We start from the raw sequence: 21516 nt of genomic DNA, 5'->3' as shown, positions 1-21516 counted from the left end.
GCTGGATGATAATAGGTTTTAAATCTGGTTTCTCTAAAGGTTTCTTCAACATGTCATCTCCTTACCACCATCATATCTGGCTTGCTTAAAAGGTATAAATTGATAAATCAATACATATTAATATATTTTTTTAATTTAATTCCCCTTGTTGAATTATATTCTGCATTCATATATTTCTGTAAACCGGTTTTGTGACAATTTCCATTATTAAAAGAGCAATACAAATAAAATGTAATTAACTGGATCTTATGCACACGGTGGCATACAACCTTTAGAGGGTGACAAATACACACCATGGGCAATCTGAAAAAATCAGCCTACACCAAAAGTCTTTGGAATGTGGGAGGAAACCAGACTACCCAGAGGAAAACCACAAAGCATGGGCAGAACAAACTCACAAAGACACAAGGCAAAATTCGAACCACCACCCTAGAAGTGCACGGTGACAGTGCTAATCACTACAATTCAATTCAATTCAGTTCAATTCAATTTTATTTGTATAGCACTTTTAACAATTGTCATTGTCGCAAAGCAGCTTTACACAATCAAAAGAATTATTTAAGTCTGTATGGAATGTAAGTGTGCATGGATCAAGATGAGCAGATCGTCCCTGGTGAGCAAGCCAGCAACAGTGGCAAGGAAAAACTCCCTGAGATGGTAATAGGAAGAAACCTTGAGAAAAGCAGGAATTGATCTCCATTCATACTGTGTGTTAGGTGGCAGGCAGTTCAGCTATAACAGTTGATGTTAATTGATGTAAATATGGAGTCCAGGTAGTTATTGGATACAATTGCAATCTTGAACTAACTAACTAACTATTCCGCTGTAGTCATGCTTGTATGTTAAATAAAAAAAATTTAAAAGAAAAAAAAAGGTTATTCTCATAAATATTCATGACACACAAAACATGAAGTGAGGGAGACCTGTATTAACACACACTCTCACCCAATCAGACTAGAGGGTCCCATTTATGGTTGCCGTGACGACGGTGGTCACGCACGAATGCCTGAAGCTGATTCTAAATGGCTGGAGGGGACGTTAGCGTGTGTGCTACCTAATCACTGTGGACAGCCGTCGCAACACATCAGAGAAACCTGGAGGGGAATTCGACAACATCTGAGTCCATACACACACATATACACATACACACACACACACACACACACACACACACACACGATCAGGGGATTGTGTTTGTATAAAAAAAGAAAATTAACAAAATAATTAATTTTATCGACCCAATTTACCAGGCTGTAATTTCAAGAGTAAAAATGATCTTCAGATAAACAGTGTGTGCAAATAAAATGAATGCCTTACCTTTACATTACCTTTACATGCATTTTTAGATACGACAATTAACATGTACAGTACTTAAAGACAATCAACATTACACGTGTAGCCGACATAACATAGCTGCATTCTCATCATTGGGCATCGTTAACTGACTGATAAAATTTACCATCATTAGGTTCGAATGCTGAGGTCACAGTCAGGAGTCCGAAAGAGAGTAAAATTGACTTTACATTTACCCTCATACTCATTCCAGTGTTCAGTCATGGGCTTGTGTGGGCTCTGGCATGTGGATTAATGAAAAAAAAAGTATTAGTTGGCAAATTGTTGTGGTGTAAAAGCAATCGACCACTTCAAGATGTGGTGATACAGAACAATAATTAAACTATATATAACAGACAGGATGTTACTTACAGTTATTGTCATTTTACAAGTTGAACATAAATACTGTAACTAGCTGATAATAATGCTGACAAGAACTGAGAGACATGTGAATACAGAGAGACAGACAGATGATAAGACTGAGACAGAGAGACAAGAAACTATCCAGCGCCCAGTGTAGTACATCTCCATTTAACACCACACACACACACACACACACACACACACACACACACACACACACACACACACACACACACACACACACAGATATCCGGCAGTAGATGTCCTCCTTGTGTGTGTGTGTGTGTGTGTGTGATAAATGTCTGTGTGTATTTCAGTTACAGATCACTCCATTACAGTTATGATTACGGCCTACAGATAACACCAATATTTCTGTTCATCCACACACATTAATAACACCGAAACCACCGCTATCGGCTGAGATGCCTCCTCATTCATCACTTACACCCACACACACACACACACACAGCTCGTATACGTCAGGAACAGTTTAGCTGCCGTAAATTATAGCACAGGAAAATCCAGTGCTGAGGAGGAAGTGCTCTCTGTTTATCTCTGTAAACCTGTGTGGTGTTCTTACCCAGCATGCACCTGGATCAGTCTCATGGGCATGTTAATGGTGAGTGTTTTTAATATTACAGCATGATGAACTGCCCAGGGCATGAGGACTAAACTGATAATAATAAAGTTTATTACATTGAACTATTAAATGCTGATCGTTCAGAAGGTAATTAATTAATTCTCCTTAACAGCAGCTGCACATCACAGGTTTATATACAGTGACCAGAAATATGCCAGCAAGTATGTGAACCTTTTGGGGTTTCATGGTTTTCTGCATTTATTTCTCAATAAATATGATCTGATCTTCATCTAAGTCAAGTGTATTGACAAATATAATGTGCCTAAAATAATAACACAAAAAAATCTAATCTTTTGTGTCTTTATTGAACACACTCATTCAACATTCAAAATGATAGTGGAAAAAGAAAATGAACCCTTGGAATTAATAACTGGTTATGCCCCTTGGCAACAATAACCTCAAACAGGGGCTTCCTGTAGATGTGGATCAGACCTGCAGACCTTCAGAACTGCATTAGCTTTGTCATATTCTTAGGATGTCTTTAAGTCATACCATAGCATCTCCGTTGTGTTGAGGTCTGGGCTCTGACTCGGACACTCCAGAAGCCGGATTTTGTTTTTTTCTCAAGCCATTCTGTTGTGGACTTGTTCTGGTGTTTTGGGACATTGTCCTGGTGTGCAGCAATGTTCTTCTTCTTCTTCCGTGTTGTCCTGCCATCGACATGGAACTTGTTCAATGTTTTACGTACTGGAGCCTCATGAACACAGATGTTGGCCAGTGGTGGCTGGTGAAAATCACTTTGTTACCCTTTCCAGCTTTATTGTTTATTCATGATAGTAGATCCTCTGAAAACTCTCTTTGGCGAGGCATGGCTCTCTTTAGAATATTCTTCTTGTGCAGAGCAAATTCAAAAAGTTTAAATGTTTTCATCAGTCAGACTATGTCTAGTCCACACCTCCAAACTCTTTTTGAGGTCATTAACTCAAGGATTTACATACTTTCCCCAATCGCACTACTGTATGAGGTTTTGATGGTTGTTCTCAATAAAGACACAAAAAAATCAGATAAAAAAAAAAATGTTTTAAGCACATTATATTTGTCAATACTCTGGACTAAGATGAAGGTCTGATCACATTTTATGACAAATTAATGCTGAAAACCATAAAATTCCAAAATGTTCACATACTTCTTAATGTATGTAAACGTGTAAATGCACTTGTTCTAAGACATTATAATTTCTATACAACAACTTACCCTTGAACTACATGGTCAAAATCATGTAAGGTTTAAAACACTTCATGTTAGCAAAAAAAATAAATAAAAAAATAACAAAAATTAGGAAAACTGATTTATTACCATGTTATGATACACAATTAAATTTGTATTTATTATTTTGTGATGAAACTTTTGATGAATGAAGGCGCAAAAACGATTGACATTTACAGATGACTTAAAGCACAGTACAGTGATGAGAGTCTGAGCCGCAGAAAAACTTTTGAACTGTGCAAACGTTTTAAAGAAGGCTGCATGTCTGCGAATGATGATTCCAGTTGAGCAGCCCACTTCCATTCCTCTGAACATTCAACAAGTGAAACCCCTGATCGTTGAAAATTTACACATAACCTGTTGTTAACTTGCAGAAGAGATGCATCTGTCTATGGAAACTGTACACACATTCTTCACCAACATCATTTGGAGTTATTGCCACATCCCCCGTACCGTCTTGACCTCATTTCAAGGCATTTGGACATGTTTAAACCATTAAAGGAATTCCTGGGAGGCCAGGTCTGAAGCAGTCCGATCATGGCTCCAGTGTATGAAAACTTTCTACCTTGATGGTGTCCAAGCACTAGTAAAACACTGGGATAATCCAGTTTTGACTTAAATGGCTCTGGTATGTTCAAGATATTAATACTTGACATTATGCATGCACTGAGCCACCATGGCTTAAAAATGTTTAAATGGAGGTATAGGAAAAATAAGTTGTAATATAGACCATAATTAAATATTTTAAGAGTCTTTCTTATTTTTAATATAGTTTTTTTTCCATTCTTTATTTATTTATGGTTATATGAGGTTGAGCTGAACACCTTGATTTATTCAATATAAAGTAAAAAAAAAATGGAAGATTTTCAGATTTTTTTTTTTTTTTTTTACAAATACAGAGATTGACCAATAATTCATTACATGACGTCACATCTGATGCCAAATGCTTGTCAGGATGGTTCACGATCTCTAAATCATCTTAAGAAACTGCTTCCCTTTGGCAACATGATGTTTTATTGGTGACATTCTGTTTATTTATTTTCAGAAAGAAGCAAAATTATTTAACCTGTAGAACATACCGTGTATTAGCATGTTAATGTTAGATTAGAAGAAACACAGATAGACACGTGGAGAACAATAAGCTGAGCTCGAGACCCTGGAGCTGCAAGGCGGCAACACTACATGTTACATAACATCTATCAGTGCCTCCTCTGGGATGGATTATTTGAAGCTACAGCTGAATAATAGATTTTTTTATTTAATTATGCCCATTTTCATAAGCGAGACATTACTGCTTATATAATCTATACAAATCTATATAGAGCCCTGTATGCAGAGACCCCCATCTAAATCCTGAAGGAGGAATGTGGTTGATTAAAGGGTGATGAAGAACTCTTCTGGAATAATGATGAGAACAATCATCAGCATCATGAATAGGACAATGTGATGCTGAAGGACGCTTCATTACCATGTTTGTTTTAAATCTGTTTATGATGTAAGGTTTGGTGTATTTGCACATATTTCAGACGTGCACTTCCACTTCCATGGATGAGTCTTCATTCCGAGAGGGGAGGGGAAAAGACGGAGTCACGACGCCTGTCTGAATAAAACTATCGGCCTTCTTGAAAAACAGATCACATTCCGACTGATGACCTACAGGAGAGGACGTTTGCATTCCCTTTTCTCTGTCTCTCCACCTCTCTAACACACACTCACAAACACACACACCTAAAGACCTACATCCATAAACGTTTAAGACACAGCGCTATTTCCAAGTTTGCCTTTTAATTTAGATTTTATCTCCAGCTCAGTTTAATTCCTCACTTGTATTTAATACCTATGAGTATATGCACATTTTATTTAGCAGAACAAATCCGAGCTTATGCCTGTGACATGGACTAGTTTTGATGCTAGTGCTACTTGAGTCTATTTAAATTTCAGGAGCAGTAATGAAAGAGGAAACTCCAGCTGAATGCTTAAAGCTAGAACGAATCTGGAAATTGCACAGATCAGGGATCTGAAAGACAAAAAGAGGACAAAGGGTACAATATGTACAGCTTCAAGTGTGACACAAATGAGGGAGGGTTAGGGAAGCAGTTTCTCAAGGTGATTTAGAGATCGTGAGCGATACTGAAAAGCGTTTGGAATCAGATGTGATGTTTTTTGATGATTTTTTTGTACTTCATACTGACTAAATGTTCACGAAGGTGTTCATCTTATTCTCATTAAAAGGCTAATGAATACATTTTGTGGATAAATAATTTAACAAGTAAAAATGAAGCACTGTGCCGTCATCTTGAGTGAATTTGACTGACAGCAGTACAGGATAATAAATAAATAATTGCACACTGTATAGTATTACACAGAACAGTGTACAGTACTGAGTGTATACTGTGGATGAGTGAACAGGACTCAAATATTCACAAACATTGTTTTATAAGGCGACGTTTGAGTGTGATATTTAATAGATTGGGCAACACCGCCATCTAGTGGTTGAAAAGAAAGCGCACACTGTGATTTGCATGTGCTCATTTAAACATGTAATATTTATATTTCTATACAAAAGTTAACAAAAATACAACTTGTGTTACATGTCAATTTTGTTTATAAATAAATATTTATCAATAAATATATATTAATACTTTAAATTTCTACTCAATGTGAAAAATTATTTACAAATAAAAAATATGCTGTTTCTAAATGCGTACATTGTGTATTAATTAAATATAACTGAATTCTTCTAAAGACACAAGCGCCTCTTCACATCTTCATAAATCAGTATTAAATACATTTCTTTGACTGTACGAGGATGCACGTCTTACACTGCAAAAGTCTTAACCCACCTCATTGTTTCATATTTTCTTGTATTTTAATGTAGTGTTGAGGAATAGTTCTCCAGGCTTCCTGAATTACTTTTTTGTCTCTCATTTTCAGTCTAGTCCCTGATTGGTTTTAGAATGTTTTTTTTTTTTTTTTGTTAAGCCACACAGTGACCTATTAATCTTTCATGCATTAAACAAATTAAACCTAAGGCACGTACCAGTGAGAAACGGGTAAATATATGCAAAGTTTGACATAGCATGTGCTTAATAAAACGATGCCAGAGCCGTAATCAAAGCAAAAGGCTGTCAAATGAGATTTTTTTTTCCGGCTGTGCAGTGTATAAGAAACCATGTTGTTGTGTCATGTTTTATATTTACACTCCACTCACTATTCTTATTAATCAAAATGCTATTTCAAATGGGCGACTGTAAATTACCTGAATGTAACTTCTTTATGGACAGAGTTTTATACTTTCCAGGCAGATACAGATTTAACCCTACATGTGACACAAATGAATCATGAACTAGGAGCTTGTCATGGAGGAAATGGCATCTATGATCAGATTTGATTCCTGTGCTTAAAAAAAAGGAAAAGAAAAACCACAAACTTTTTTTTACATTTTTATTCAAATTCAAAATATGAAATGAGCTAAATGCACCACACATGAAAAATAAAGTTGTAAAGAATGTCAGAGTGCCTTCTGTTGAACTCCTCAAGGTCAGTGTAAAGAAAAAGTGAACTTAAAAAAATGGCACCTGGGACGATGAGCACACAAGGGTCAAATAAAAACAAAACAAAATCATTCAGGTCAGCTTACTAAAAAAAAGGAAAAGACAAAATTGGTAGATATTGGTATGATATGGTAGATAATTATGACATACAGCTTATTGACAAGCTCCGGATTTCTGCCTTTAAAATGAGAAAAATATTCAGCTGACACGCAAAAATGAGATCGAAAATCCAACGTCAAACCAAAAGATGTAGAATAACCGAACCCGTCCTGAGGTTAGTCAGCAGAATCCATGGAGTTCCACGTGCTTTCGGTTTTTGAGTAATCAGAGAGAAGCCCATGAGTCGTCCTGATCGGACCTGAAACGGTTGGGAAATCAGGACCATTTGTCATTTTCTAAACAAATCATCATCGGCGGATGAAAATGGAATCCAAGCACAAGCCCTTGCCATCAGGGTCCTACAGTTCATCAACCAATCACAAACCTGATCACATCAACTGCCAAATATTAACCACGATAGATGTTCAAGCCAAACAGGGACTTGTGAGACATTTGTGCGTGAACTACACACACAATCATTAACCAACACCATTTGCATGTTACAGGAATTTAGCTGCGAGTTATCATCACATCCCCCATACAGTCCGGACCCCGCTCCAAGCCATTTCCACATGTTTGGGCTGTTAAAGAAATTCCTGAGAGGCTAGTGTTTCTGATGTGAAGTAGGCAGTCTGAACATGGCTTCGGCGTACTGGAAGACTGTCCTACCTTTATGGTATCCATTAGTGCATTAATGTAGCTGGGGATTATACAGAGAAATGAAGGTAGTTTTACTCTTAACTGTTAAGATGAAAACGATTATTCTGCAAAATCAAAAGTCCCAGTTTAACCTGAATGCCCTTTATAAAAAAAAAAAAAAAAAAAAAGAAGTCTTTAACAGAATTAAAAACCTTGAGCGCTGTAAACTACGTACACACGCACTAACTACAAGGTCTACGTTAACACTTCCTACACAAGCTGGTGCACCAGGTCTGCACCACTACCTTCTGATAAACATTCATGAGCATATAAAGCAAGTTGACTAATGTTAATCAGATAAATAATAAGCATTAAGTTTAACGCTAGCTCTACGGTTAGCCGAACTCACGGTGTCATTATTAAATGCAATGCCATGGTTTTATATTGACTCTAGAAAACGTTGAACAGTGTTGTGTGATCATGTTTGTGATTGGCTGATTAAATTCGAGGGAACGTTTCGCCATTACGCGCCTTCAGAGACAAAATGAAAACGTTTAGCCAAGAGCTCGGTCCAGGACGAGACGGGACACTTGTGGGTGAGCAGGCACGGTGGACATTTTTCTCAGCTATCTGTTTGCAACTGTGGGGAATATTTACAGTACATGTGAAGGAAGCTGCGTTGCAGCTCTGCGATTAGGAACCGTTCTCCTCCTTCGCCTGCTTGGAGGCTGGAGCCTCAGCGTCTGTGCCGTTGGACTCCAGGGCTCGCTTCTTTGGTGCTGCGGGTTCTGCAAGATCAAGATGGGAGAAAAATAATGAATAAATAAGTAAATAAAAAACAGGAAGTCATTACAAAGAGGGGATTATATAGAAAAATAAAGGAAACTTTTAACCATAACTGTAAATATCTGTATCAGCATATACGAATACAAACTACATTTACACAAGGAGGCATTAGCACTTTAATACCCCCTTTTGTCCAGTCTAATTTATTACATACCATTTAATCATGCAAATGCGCAAATGGTCATTCAGCACTGGCTTAAAGTAGGTGTCTTACAATAAATAAAAATTAGAATTCTCCTCCACGTACAGTATCAAACTCTCTTAACCAGGACATAACGGAGGACCTGGACTGAACAGGCTGGACTTTGGCCCCAACAGGCATGAATGAGCCTTGAGTGCCCACGATCCTATCGGTTACGGTCTAATTTGTCTTAAATAATTTTCTTACAGGTTTTAAAATATAAGAAAAACTACTACTGGTATATAGTTGGCGTCACTGGTCATAACGTTACGATCAGTGATCATCCATCCGAGTGTTTTGTTCTTTATAGACTTCTGTGTTGAAACCCATAGTCTCCTCCTTACCTGCATCCTCGCCATCATCGGCTTCATCATCACTGTCGAATTTAGTCTTCTTGCCCTGGAAATGTGTCTGCTCTCGTCCTCCTCTGTCCCTCCGTCCACCCCGGCCTCGGCCGCGACCCCTGTGACCTCCTGCAGGTCAAAACAAGAACAGTAAAGACAGAGTATGATATTAATACTTTTAATCAAGTCCTGTCTTATTTTCTCAGCCATCCAATTAATGCTTAGTACCAGCATTAGCTTAGTGTTGCTAATGAAAATATTAACATCAACATGCAGTCCAAAAAATTAAGAACCAGTAGAACCACATTAAATGAAGGCAAGACCTCTTCCTCCTTTGCGTTTGTTGAGCGATTCCTGCTGGCTCTCGATGATCTTTTTCAGGGTCTCCAGCTCGGCGTCTCCCGCCAGCACTTCCCACTGAACGACTTCATCTTTAATCTTCAGCCCGGAGTCTCCGGCTGCTTCCTGCGCGTTCTGCAGGGCTGCCTTCGCGTCTGAGCGGAACAGAATAGTGCCCTACGGATAGGGTGAACAGAATGAGCACACAGGCAGTGTTCCTCCAAAATCCTTTTTCACTCCAACTGTAACTCAAAGTAATAACGATTCGACAGAAACAAACTCTGCAGTGATGATATCCAGTGATGTTTATTTTTATTAGATTGACTGCAGAAGTTTGCATTGGTTTCGCATAAACACTTTGAATGAATGTTAAGAATACGGCAGACCACGTATCATTTTTTTTGGTTTTAGACTTTTACAGATAAGGTTAAGAGCAGGGAAAAATATCACGCAAGACCAAATTACAAATCTGAAATTCTGAACTAGCGCTGTAATAGTGCTGTGACTGATGGGTAGACTGCTGAGTGGGTTCGATTTTCGATTTGATTCCATAACACGATCGGTTACGGTCTAATTTGTCTTAAATAATTTTCTTACAGGTTTTAAAATATAAGAAAAACTACTAAAAGTATCTAATTAAAGAAAAAAAAAGGTAGCACACCAACAGCCTATAAAATAAAAAAATAAATTAGTGCAATACTCTTACAAACTGTAAATATTTGTAAAATATGCAGGTAGATTTATATTTTCTGTAAATAATTTTTTTAAAGAATTTGTCCATTTTAGACCATTTCACTTTGGAAGTCTAGAACTGATTCTGAATTGAAAATGGACCATTTAAATAGATGAATTAAATTGATGAACAAAAGTATTGCAAATTTCGTTACTGATTAAATCTTACAGCTCTACACTGTAACCACCATCTAAAACTAGCCAATTTGTAATGGCGTCTCAGAAACCTTTCCAGAACGCACTGCAAGTCTCACCTCTTTAGCTCCTCTGGTAAAGTCGATCCATTTGATCTGAGCGTGCTCAGCGAAGACCTTGTGAAAATCCTCTCGAGACACTTGATTCAGTTCTCCTGAGAACTTCAGGACACAGCCTCTCTGCTCATCCAGAGATTTCTGAAAACACAATTAAAAAAAAAAAAAATTACATTTTAAAAAGATTAAATTAATTACAGCAACAGCACTAATGTATAAACCCGTGTTGCGTGGGCAAGAAGACTTGACTCTTAAAACTCTTCGAACTAATAGAGTGCTTTTGATAAGGGCAACAAAACAAACAACAAAAAAAACTCACCATTTCCTCCATCTCAGCCTGTTTCTGCTGCTCTTCCTTTTCACTGAAAACAAAACAGTTCCCTTAGAAAATTAAAAGACTTAAATTCCTGACAAATCAACCAATTATGCTGGCTCTCCAACACGTATCCTAATGCAGAGTGTTAGCACGACGTCTCCTCACCTCCTGGCTTTGGCCTTGGCGTCTGCGCGACCCTGCTTTCTCTCCTCCGCTTTCTTAGCAAAATATTCCTCTCTGCACAAAGAGGTCAAATGTTAAACAATGCCTTCCATTAAAGACAAAACTCCGATCTGACCCCTCTGCATTAATAAACGCTTAACTGAAAAGGCTTAAAGGCTATTATAACGTTTATATGGCGATAAACAAAAATCTTTCATTGGAAATCTGTGTACGCAAAAAATACTGTATTGACACCTTATTAGTAATTTAATAATATGCACCTTACGCTGTGCCTCACAAAGGATTGTAAATTGGTTAAACTCCGAGAAATCAGACTGATGTATTGCCCAGGAGAACATTTTAGTATATTTAGGATCATAAAATCCATAAACATATGAATTAGCACAATCATTTGCTCTCTAGCTTATTAACGAAGTAGGTTTAAAATATTATGTTTAAGAAATATTTGCCTGCAAAATGTGGCTTAAAATATGAAGATTTTTCAGTTTAAAACAACTTTAAACCTCAGGTCAGTGAGGTTTATCCAGGTCACAGCACCAATACACGACGGGTGAAGCCAAATCTGTTGCCTTTTACGCTAGAGTGTCCTCACATCGTGTGCACTGAGGCCTACATGCTCACACACAGCACTACTCCATCATGACTTACTTGATGAGAACGATCATGTCGTTCCCTTTGAACTGTTTGACATCGTCTCTTGCAACGAAGGCCTTCGCTGCGTCCTCTGATTCCAAGACTGCAAATATGGAGCCCTGGAAAGAGCAAGTCAAATGAATAAATTGCCCTTCATCATTGTCATCATCATCACAATGAAATCAGCCCCTTTTATTACCCAGACATCATTTCACTACTTAAAACTATTTTCAATTCCTTCTACTGCAATGAAAACTTGTAAAATTTATCTAAACCAAATCCCTCAGCCCCTATACACGGTCCAGGGTACTACAGATTCATACTTATTGCTTTTAGATATTTGAGTATTAGAGTGATCGAATCGATTAATAATTTTAGTATATTTTAACACTTCAAAACATGTAAGAAATATAGCAGAAAAATCAGAGAGTAAACTTTGTTTTGGAATCGAAGCAGAATCACAGCATCCAAAAATCTAATCCAGTTGATGGTCTACCTGAGATTCACAGCTTGACTATTTATTTTTACTTTTAATATTGTGCTTACTTTAAACGTTTTCTGTGGCCCTTTCCTCATGTGAATGTTCTCCACCTGTCCTTTATCAGAGAGCCAGTCTTTAATGTCGTCCAGCGTCGTGTCCAAAGGAAAGCCTTTCTGTGGGATTAGAATGATTTATTTATAAAAACCTCAGCAAAGTGTGTTTGTATTCATTAGAACAGGTGTGTTAGGGCATCGATTTAACAGCATCATCAAATACATAGACATTTTATACATTTTGTCAACATACTGTAGAAGGAGTTTTCCAATTTAAATCTGCAATTTTGATTGTGCAAATAGGACAGTATATTTCACTATATAATCCCCTGCTACACTAATGCACTCATCCCAGCGTTTCAGTAGTGCTTGGACACCATCACGGTAAATAGCTGTCGCAGTATCAGACTGCCTGCTTCACATCCGAAACCCTGGCCTTTCAGAAACTCTTAAGAACCCAAACATGAGAAAATGGTTTGGAGCGAGGTCAGGACTGTAAAGGGGATGTGGCAATAACATTCAGCATTAGAGTTCCTCTAAGTGGTGTTGGTAAATGATTGTGTGTACAGTTCCAACAGACTGATGCGTCTCCCCTGCAAGCTGGTGTCAAGTTATATGGCAGTTTTTAAGGATCAGACGCTCGACTCGCTCAATGTTCGTGAGAACGACTGCAGTGGGCTCTGAGCCACCTCGGCCAGGTTCGTCATTCACGGATGTACAACCTTCTTTAAAATATTTGCATCATTCAAATATTTTCCAGCAGCTCAAAATCAAAAGCCACTGTGCTTCAAGTCTTCTTTAAATGTCAATTGGTTTTAAACCCTTGTATCACTAGAAGTTTCAGCACAGGTCCCGGTTTGACTTGAACACCCCTTGTAGTAGTATAAACAACCATCACACATCCAGGATTAAAAAAAAGGAGAAAAAAAAAAATGTTTTTCTTGCAAAACACTAACATTTTCACCTTCGTTCCAGCAGTGACTCCAACACCATACAATATGAATAACTATTGTAACATTTTAGTGTTTAATAAGTTTGATTACAGTCTTCTGAACTTTGCATCAAATACATTTGCATGCTATAAGATGAAGACTTGTCAGTCCCAGGGAGGGACGTGTAACTTGGTGGATATTACTCACCATGTATATAGATTTGTGTTTAAGGGCATCTTTATACTCTTCGTTGTAATCGGGCAGGGGTTTGCTTGGGCTTCGTCTGATCTTGGTTTGATCCTCGCTGATTTCCAACAGCCCCGTTTTCGATTTTTTTAAAGACTCGACAATAACCGCAGCCTCTGTGGTCAAACTTTTTAGCCTGTGGAGACAAACCTTTTTGAGACTGATATTCCTAGACACTTTTCAAGGAAAAGAACTCTGTGTATCCTTGAAGCAGCATAATTACTTTGTATTTGCATGTCTTGTACCTGTTAAACTTGAGCATTGTCTCCAGAGTAACCCAGCCATCATCCAGCTGTATCTGTTCCTTTAGAAACTTGTCTCGTGGGAGATTGTGGTCTCCAAAATAATACTGGGAAAAAAAAAGACTCATGTAAGCATTTTTGAAGCACATGTCTAATAAAAGACTTGGGACAGTGTGCGTGCCTCACCTCTATTTGTTCAGCCACCTTCTTTTCCAAGGGAGACATTTCTTGTTCTTCAGCCATCCTAATATAATAAATAGGAATTATAAAGATTGACATGATATAATTTCAAGTAAGAATGTCAGCTACTCTAAGAGATGAGATGTGTATTTGGAGAAAATGAAAAAGGAGTTGAAGGTAAGGGATAGACATTTATTGACAGAGTAGAACTGCATTTTGGATAGGATTAAAAAAAAATCATTTAAAAATTAGATTGTTACAATTTATATTTAAACATAACATTGTGTCTAATTGTAATTCTTTTCGATTTGTGAACTATTTTTTCATTCCTATCACAGAAGATAAAAACAAGTCTATAAACAAAGTTTATACTTTGATATCTAACTATACAGACAATATCTACGTATATTAACAATATATAACTGTTCTTTATAACTACACTATGTAGCTATATCAACCCAATATCTAACTAAAAATATAGAACTATATGGAGAATAGATAACTATACTATATAACTAAACTGTTAACATATAACAGTTACATATCGTCAGTATAATTATATAATATAAATTTTAGTAATGGGGCTGATGTCATAGTGCTTGGGCCCTAATAATCCTTATAATAACAACAGGGATATTAACACATTATGAGAACAGAGGGCCCATTGTCAGTGCTCGACAGTGTTGGGGGATGTTACTTTTTAAATCACATTACAACATTATTTTCTTTAAAAAGTAATCAATTACATTACTGTGTTACTTTCTGATAAAAGTAACTAGTTTGAGTACTTTTCCATTGCAGAAATGGAACTTCTAAGACGACTTTCACACACACACACACACACACACAAACACACTTGGGAATGACTGCTGTCTGGCTCACAAATTGTCTGAATAACGGATTACATTTTTGAAAAAGAAACTAAATATCTGAGCACTTAAATGGCGGACATAACGCGTTATATTCCTCGTTACATCAAAAAACTAATCCAAGTACTCTAACGCGCTACTTTGTTTTTTCTAACGCGTTACACCCAACACCAGTGCTTAACTATACTTACACAAAATATAACTATACTAACTATATATAACTACACTTTATAATTACACTAACAATAAATCAATACAAGACAATATATAACCACTCTACACAACATATAAACATTAATGAACCGGACTTCAGCACTGATCACTGTGCACAGTGGCAATAATGCATGGGCGCGCGCATGCACACTATAGATGTCCACCATTTTTGAAAATGACGAGCACGCGTCAGCTCTCGCGATAACTCTGCACCTCTTACGAGATTTGGATTTATACCATTCAGTTAACTACAATGTGTTGGGGAAAAGTAATAAAAATACGAAACTATTAACAGTTAAAAGTTTTGCCTTCGTATTAAACTGGCAGAGTTTGAATTTTAGACAGGTAAATCCTTAAAATGTGCACTTCCGGGTATTTTTTGTGTTACCATGCGGAGCTTCAGCTTGGTTACCAATAACTGCTTCACATGGACCAGACTGAGAAACGTTCCCTTAACTTTAAAGCGCTTAATTCATCTATTTACACTATTTTAATCAGAACGTGCTGAATGGATGCTGGTCTGATAGCTTATACTGTTTCCGCCACATTGGTATAAAATCTCAAGTCATGCCACATACACGCGTTACTGATTAACATACATCATGTTTCTATCAAACTTCATATATATACATACATAACGCTAAATATAAATAATATATTTTGTAAAAGCATTAAAACACTTACTTTTGTGCCTGAGTGTCTATCTGCGTTTGGATGAACTGCAGCTCCGTGTCGCACACGTTTGACACACGCTTTTCCAAGCAGCGCATGCGCGTTAAGTCGTTCCTCGATGCATCATGGGAAATTGTGTTCAAACGCCAACAAAAATGGCCGAATTCAATCTCTATTTATTAAAGCACTCGGTAAATATTAAAATGTAATGTGTTAGATTTGAAGTGTATAGTTTTGAAAATACATTGTTACACTACTTTATGTTTGTTTTTTGTTGTTGTTGCTGCTGTTGGACTGTATTTAAGAAAAATGTGATGTGCAAATTACAACCATAAACACTTCTTAATTATTTATACATATTAAGAAAACAAAAATTTTGTTTGTTTGTTTGCACGGGTATCCAGAACTTTCACAGTCTTTCCTCTCAACAGGTTTCCTCTCTACCACTCAGCATCTAGTTGCTAGCTGGAGTTCTGTGGGTTGCATCACCGCCACCTGTAGATCTCTCTGTCCTCAACTTCCCTGTTCTTTAAAGCCTAACGTACTTTGCAGTCCAGTCTTTCTTTAAAACAACATTAAATGCTTCCTTCCCTGATCAGTGAATCCCATTTTAAAAAGATCCTTAACAACCTGCTACTCTGCCTAGTTATGCAGATCCTAATGCCTGCATGCTACCATCACCTGCACTGATCTGTAGATTGCAGAGCATCTACACCGAAGACGCATACTATACAACAGAAACATTTAATTTCTTTATGCATAAAATACCAGAATTCAATCAGTATTACTGATAAACTATTAATTAAATACATCTTCTCTGTATGAACATCATACAGCAAATCTTACAGTATTGATATTAAACTCCTTGGGTCAGAAGATGTCAGAAAACTTAAAGTTACATCTTTACATGTGACTGTTACAAATCATTGACATTGGAGACTCCTTCTGTAAATGTTACATAAGCATCTCCTTACAGAAAACACCACCATATCAATGAACACTTTTTATTAATTTTTTCACATAATTATGATGTACTTAAGCTTTTATATCACATACAATGCAATGATTCAAAACCTGTGACGTTATAATAAATCAACCAACACCATCTGTGCAATCCCTCTTAAACTCTCGGTTTCTATACTGTTTATTCTGTACAGGGTCACAAGAGGCCTGGAGCCTACTTCACCAAGCATGAAAGGAAAATTCAAACTCCACACAGACAGACCCAAAGGTGGGACTCAAACTATTGACCCTGGAGGTGCAAAACCACAGTGTTAATCACTATACCACTGTGTTGCCCTGAGCAATCAAATTCAAGAAAAATACATCATCAAGCAACAATTCACTACTCTGCAATTAAAAGTGCAAAATGGATCAAGTACAAAAGTACTGTAAAATTGCATGCAAATGTTTATGTTACTGTAAACAGACCTTATTCGTTTGACTATCAGTTTATTTTAAGGACCCGTATGCTATAAAATGTGAGCTTGTTTTGTTGCTGTGTTTTATAACAGCCCCTCACTAGTGTTTTAAAATAGCTTAGGTTGTTTGTGGATGACTTGCAGCTGGTTTAGGATTTCAGTCCCATTGCTCCAGGGTATCACTTGTGCCTTAGGGGTGTTGCCTTCATGCTTGCTTTTGACCAGCAGTTTTTCAAGGCTGTATCCTTTACGTGGCATCACAAAGTCCTGTTCGTTTAAAACCTTAACAGGACAGTAATCATTTGTTCCATCTCCAACATAACACACAGTCTGGTAGTGTACCCCGGTGTCTGCCTGCTTGTCCTTAAAATCAGTTAACACTTTCTGCTTGCACATGTTAACCGGACAGTCCTCACAGGCGTGAGAATGAAAGCACTCGATCTCGATGCAGCCACGGTGGTCAATACTGGCCGGATTTGAGAAGATTCTGTCAACAGCACCTGTCACACCACCAGCTTCTAAAATCCATTCTATAAACAAAGTGTTGGAATCAGAGACAATAATGCAATCAATGTCGCTCTTGTTCTGACCGATAAATTCCATCAGCTCGATCATTCCTTGCGTGAACGGGATCGTCTGCATCATCTCCCGGATGGTGTCCGGACCCACAGATTGCTCTGCGATGTAGCTAAACACTCGACCCATGTACTCGGTCCAGCGTCCTCTCTGGTAGGAATTCTTGAGCCAGGCAGGTAAACTCTGCTCAGGTGTGCACTGGATCACCCACAAGTCACTGTTCCTGTCCACCAGCGTGTGATCAAAATCAAACACCATTAATGTCTTCTTCTTCATCGTGTTCTGTAAACATTTTAAAGAATTTTATTATTGAACATACTTTCAGCTGCTCTTAATGATCTAAAATAATAGCACGTACATATGAAATAATGCTGAATCATACTGGATGTGCTGTTATTTGAATATACTAACGTTAGGAAAGAAAAAGTACTCATATTAAACCACCAATTTAACCCTCTAAGTCCATAAGAAAAGGTAGCTATATAATTCAGAAATAAAACTCCAATATATTTAATATAATTTAAGAAGACAGACACTTTCATTTTGCTTACCAACTGGTGTACAGTTTAATTCTGCAAAATCTATTACGGCAAAAACGGAAGTCATGATTTTACAGCATGCCTGTTTTTGATTGGCTGTCGGGAACCGCACTTGTCAACAATTAGCTATTTGGAATGTCAATCAACTTGTACCTACGTGCTGATTGGCTCTCAAATAACTGCGGAACTGAATTTTACCCGGCTCGATAAATTTAGATCTTACTTGCTTTTTCGCTGTGTTAACGTTTCGGTTGTATTTATGTTTGGCTTGCCATAACATTCAACACAATATCTACTTATATAAGCGATATCCCTGACTTATTTATATATATATTTTTTTTTCTAATTCTAGTGTACTCATTGTCCAAACTACATCTCCCATAAACACACGGAATACATTTCCGGTAGTATGTGGCTAAACTTTGCTAGCAAACGTTGTTAAACATCCGTTCGATTTATAGCCATGTTGCTTCTTGTAGATATTTATTTTCTCGCTTTAAAATAAAGAAATAACACATTAAAAACCATTGTAACCTCACCTTTACTTTGGATTCATTTGACTACCTATTTTCGCAATTCTCGTTTAGCTAACTGGATAACTGGCTAATGGGTGTAAGGCCAAGGTACCGGCGTAAGAGTAGTGTATGTGATATATTGGGTCAAAATCACGGAAGATATTTGAGCAATATCGCGGAATAGAATTTAGCATATATATATATATATATATATAGAGAGAGAGAGAGCATTATAGTACTTATATGGTGGTAATATATTATTGTTAAATGTTATATGGCTTACTCTGTATGCTTTATGTGTCTGCTTATTAAGATTTATACACACAGACACAAAGTTCACATTTGATTTTGTGTTTGCCCCTTACAAAGAAATAAAGGGTCTATAATTTTACCATAGGTTTATTTTAAAGGATAGAGACAGAAAATCAACCAAAAATCTGGAAAAAAAAGACATTATATAAATGTTATAAATTGAGGTAGATTTTCATTAAGTATTTGATCACCTACCAACCAACAATAATTCTGGCTCCCACAGACTGGTTATGTGCTCATGTGGTACACAGATTAGTTTAAGAACGTGTTCCTAACAGCAACTTATGTGTTTAAAAGACAACTGTCCAAAAAGAATCTCTATCTTCCATTCAAACCTCACCACAATGGGCGATAATAAAAAGATGTGAAAGGACATCAGGGACGAGAATGTAGACCTGCACAAGGCTGTCACTAGACCATTAGCAAGAAGCTTGGTGAGAAGGAGACAACTGTTGGAGTGATTATTCGCAAATGAAAGACCTGCAAAGTTAATTGATATTCATGAGGACAGGATCTGTCCTGGACTACATGGCTTGTGAATGATCTCAAATCAGACCAGAATCACCAAACAAACCATTGGTTACATAATATGCAGACAAGGACTGAAATCCTTCAGTGCTGCAAGGTCTCCCTCGTCAAAGAAGGCACATACTGTATACAGGCCTGTCTGATGGTTGTCTATGAATAGAGAAGAATTGGCAGAAATTCTGTGATCAGACAGACCAAAATTGAGCTCTTTGGCATCAACTAGTCTCGCTGTTTTGGAGGAAGAAAAATGCTGACTAACAAAAATGAAAAAAAAAATAAAAATAAAACCCTAAAAAAAAAATCATTATTCTTTGTAGCTGTTTCTCATCTAAAGGTGTGGACCGATTTTGTCACATTGAGGGGCCAATGGACTGGGCCATAAATTGTAAAATTATGGATAAGAACCTTCAGAAAATGGGTCGTGGATGGGTCTTCCAGGATGACAATGACCCAAAACAAACCGCCAAGGCAGCAAAGGAGTGACACCAAGAAGAAGCATATTAAGGCCATGGAGTGGCCTAGCCAAGTCCTAACCAAATGTCATGCTTGCCAAGTACTAAGCCATGTTTTGCTTTGGAATCAATTAGTTAGTTTCCTCATTTAAATGCAAATCAATTTATAACATTTGTATTATGTGCTTTTTCTGAAATTTTTGATTGATATTATGTCTATATTCTTTAAAATAAAACTATAATAAAAATTATGGACCAACATTTCTCTGTAAGTGGTCAAACTTACCAAATCTGCAGGAATAAAATTTTCCTCCCTGTATAAACACTTCAACATGAAAAAATATACTCACAAAAATGACTATCACATGATGGCATCAACAATGGTGTGACTACTGACATCTAAAAGGGAAACATAATACATTGCTGCCATATTCAATTTGAATTTTAAAAAAGGGCATGAATAGCACTGTTGAAGTGTGTACATTTTTTTGACGCTTCTATATATACGAGGTGGTATCAAAAATTTTTGAGACTAGTTTTATAACATGCCAACAGATGGCAGCAAAAGACTGCACGCAAAGTTACAGGGAGCACAGGGACCTTCATAAGTCAGCGTGCCAAAAGACAGTGTTCTGTGTACATTGGGAGCTGTGCAACTTGTGCATGAAGATCATCAGAGAACAATCCACAACATTGCTGTCATTATTGGTGTGTTATACGGAACATGTGTCGTGTTGCTGAAAAGGTCATCCCCAGGCTGCTGTCCAATGCATAGAAGAAAAATCACATCAAAGTCTGCCAAGAACTCCTTCAGCATACAATGGGTGACCTATCCTTCATGTTGCGGATCATAACCGGTGATGAAACTTGGGTGTATGGGTATAAACCTGAGATGAAGCAACAGTCCACAGTGGACGAGCCCATTATCTCCATAGCCCATAGCTCATTGTTTTTTTTTATACCAGACAATCAATAGCAAATTCTACTGTCAAGTGTCTTACAGCGTCTGAGGGAGGACATACTGCGAAAAAACAGCTTGTAAACAGTGCTAATCACAAAACCTTTTGATACCATCTTGTAGATAATGTAAAATTTAATTTTGCTACAATTTTAAATGTCAGAATGTGTTTTATAAATGAAGAGTTAAGATATGGGACACTTCTCTACTCCTTTAGTTCTTACTTAAGGGTGCATATCAATTTTATTGAAGGGTCAAATGAATACATTTACATTAACATTTACATTTACACTTTTAGTCATTTGCCAGACGCTTTTATCCAGTGCGACTTATGAAAATGCTTTGTAGTTTCTGTCATAAGATATATACTTACAGTGGGTTTCTAGTAAATACCATCAGGCAAACACTGTTGGGAAGTGTTTTTGTTTGTTTTTGTAACCCCTTCATGGTCCCATTATCCAGATCACCAGTATCCACTAGCTCTAACAAAGTCTCTGTTCTTGGAAACTAAAACTCACTATGTCCTGCCCAGCAACACATAACCACATCCCTGATCTATGGAAAGTGCTCATAAACACATAAAAAGCTTTTAAAACCAAAAAAGGACACAACATTCTACACTCTTATCATTTTTGCCTTTAATTAGCATGTAAAAAAAAAGAAAAAAAA

General features: G+C 37.1%; 2 protein-coding genes across 2 annotated transcripts; both read right to left on the bottom strand.

Moving 5' to 3' along the window:
* Positions 1-7504: 7504 nt before the first annotated feature.
* ssb (small RNA binding exonuclease protection factor La) lies at positions 7505-15645 on the bottom strand. The gene is made up of 12 exons (XM_053497725.1): positions 15559-15645; positions 13799-13856; positions 13616-13719; positions 13332-13506; positions 12205-12312; positions 11674-11777; positions 11008-11079; positions 10846-10888; positions 10530-10667; positions 9528-9720; positions 9205-9333; positions 7505-8621 (listed from the first exon to the last, which is right to left on the bottom strand). Exons 1-12 carry the CDS (start codon positions 15642-15644, stop codon positions 8527-8529), a joined length of 1305 nt encoding a protein of 434 aa, XP_053353700.1. The 5' UTR covers position 15645; the 3' UTR covers positions 7505-8526.
* Positions 15646-16536: 891 nt separating this feature from the next.
* On the bottom strand, positions 16537-18179 carry phospho2 (phosphatase, orphan 2). The gene is made up of 2 exons (XM_053499098.1): positions 18095-18179; positions 16537-17825 (listed from the first exon to the last, which is right to left on the bottom strand). Exon 2 carries the CDS (start codon positions 17817-17819, stop codon positions 17076-17078), a length of 744 nt encoding a protein of 247 aa, XP_053355073.1. The 5' UTR covers positions 17820-17825; positions 18095-18179; the 3' UTR covers positions 16537-17075.
* Positions 18180-21516: the final 3337 nt, after the last annotated feature.

The sequence above is a fragment of the Clarias gariepinus genome, chromosome 6 (assembly GCF_024256425.1).
Source record: "Clarias gariepinus isolate MV-2021 ecotype Netherlands chromosome 6, CGAR_prim_01v2, whole genome shotgun sequence".
NCBI classification, from domain to species: domain Eukaryota; kingdom Metazoa; phylum Chordata; class Actinopteri; order Siluriformes; family Clariidae; genus Clarias; species Clarias gariepinus.
Note: the sequence above shows the minus strand (reverse complement) of the source record. Positions and strands in the feature narration are given on the sequence as shown.

Coding starts and splice junctions, on each gene's coding strand:
- ssb (XM_053497725.1), bottom strand. CDS start 15,644: ATGCGCTGCTTGGAAAAGCGTGTGTCAAACGTGTGCGACACGGAGCTG. Junction 13,507..13,615: donor ACAATGCTCAAGTTTAACAG/GTACAAGACATG, acceptor TTGTCTCCACAG/GCTAAAAAGTTTGACCACAG. Junction 10,668..10,845: donor AGGCTGAGATGGAGGAAATG/GTGAGTTTTTTT, acceptor TTGTGTTTTCAG/AAATCTCTGGATGAGCAGAG.
- phospho2 (XM_053499098.1), bottom strand. CDS start 17,819: ATGAAGAAGAAGACATTAATGGTGTTTGATTTTGATCACACGCTGGTG.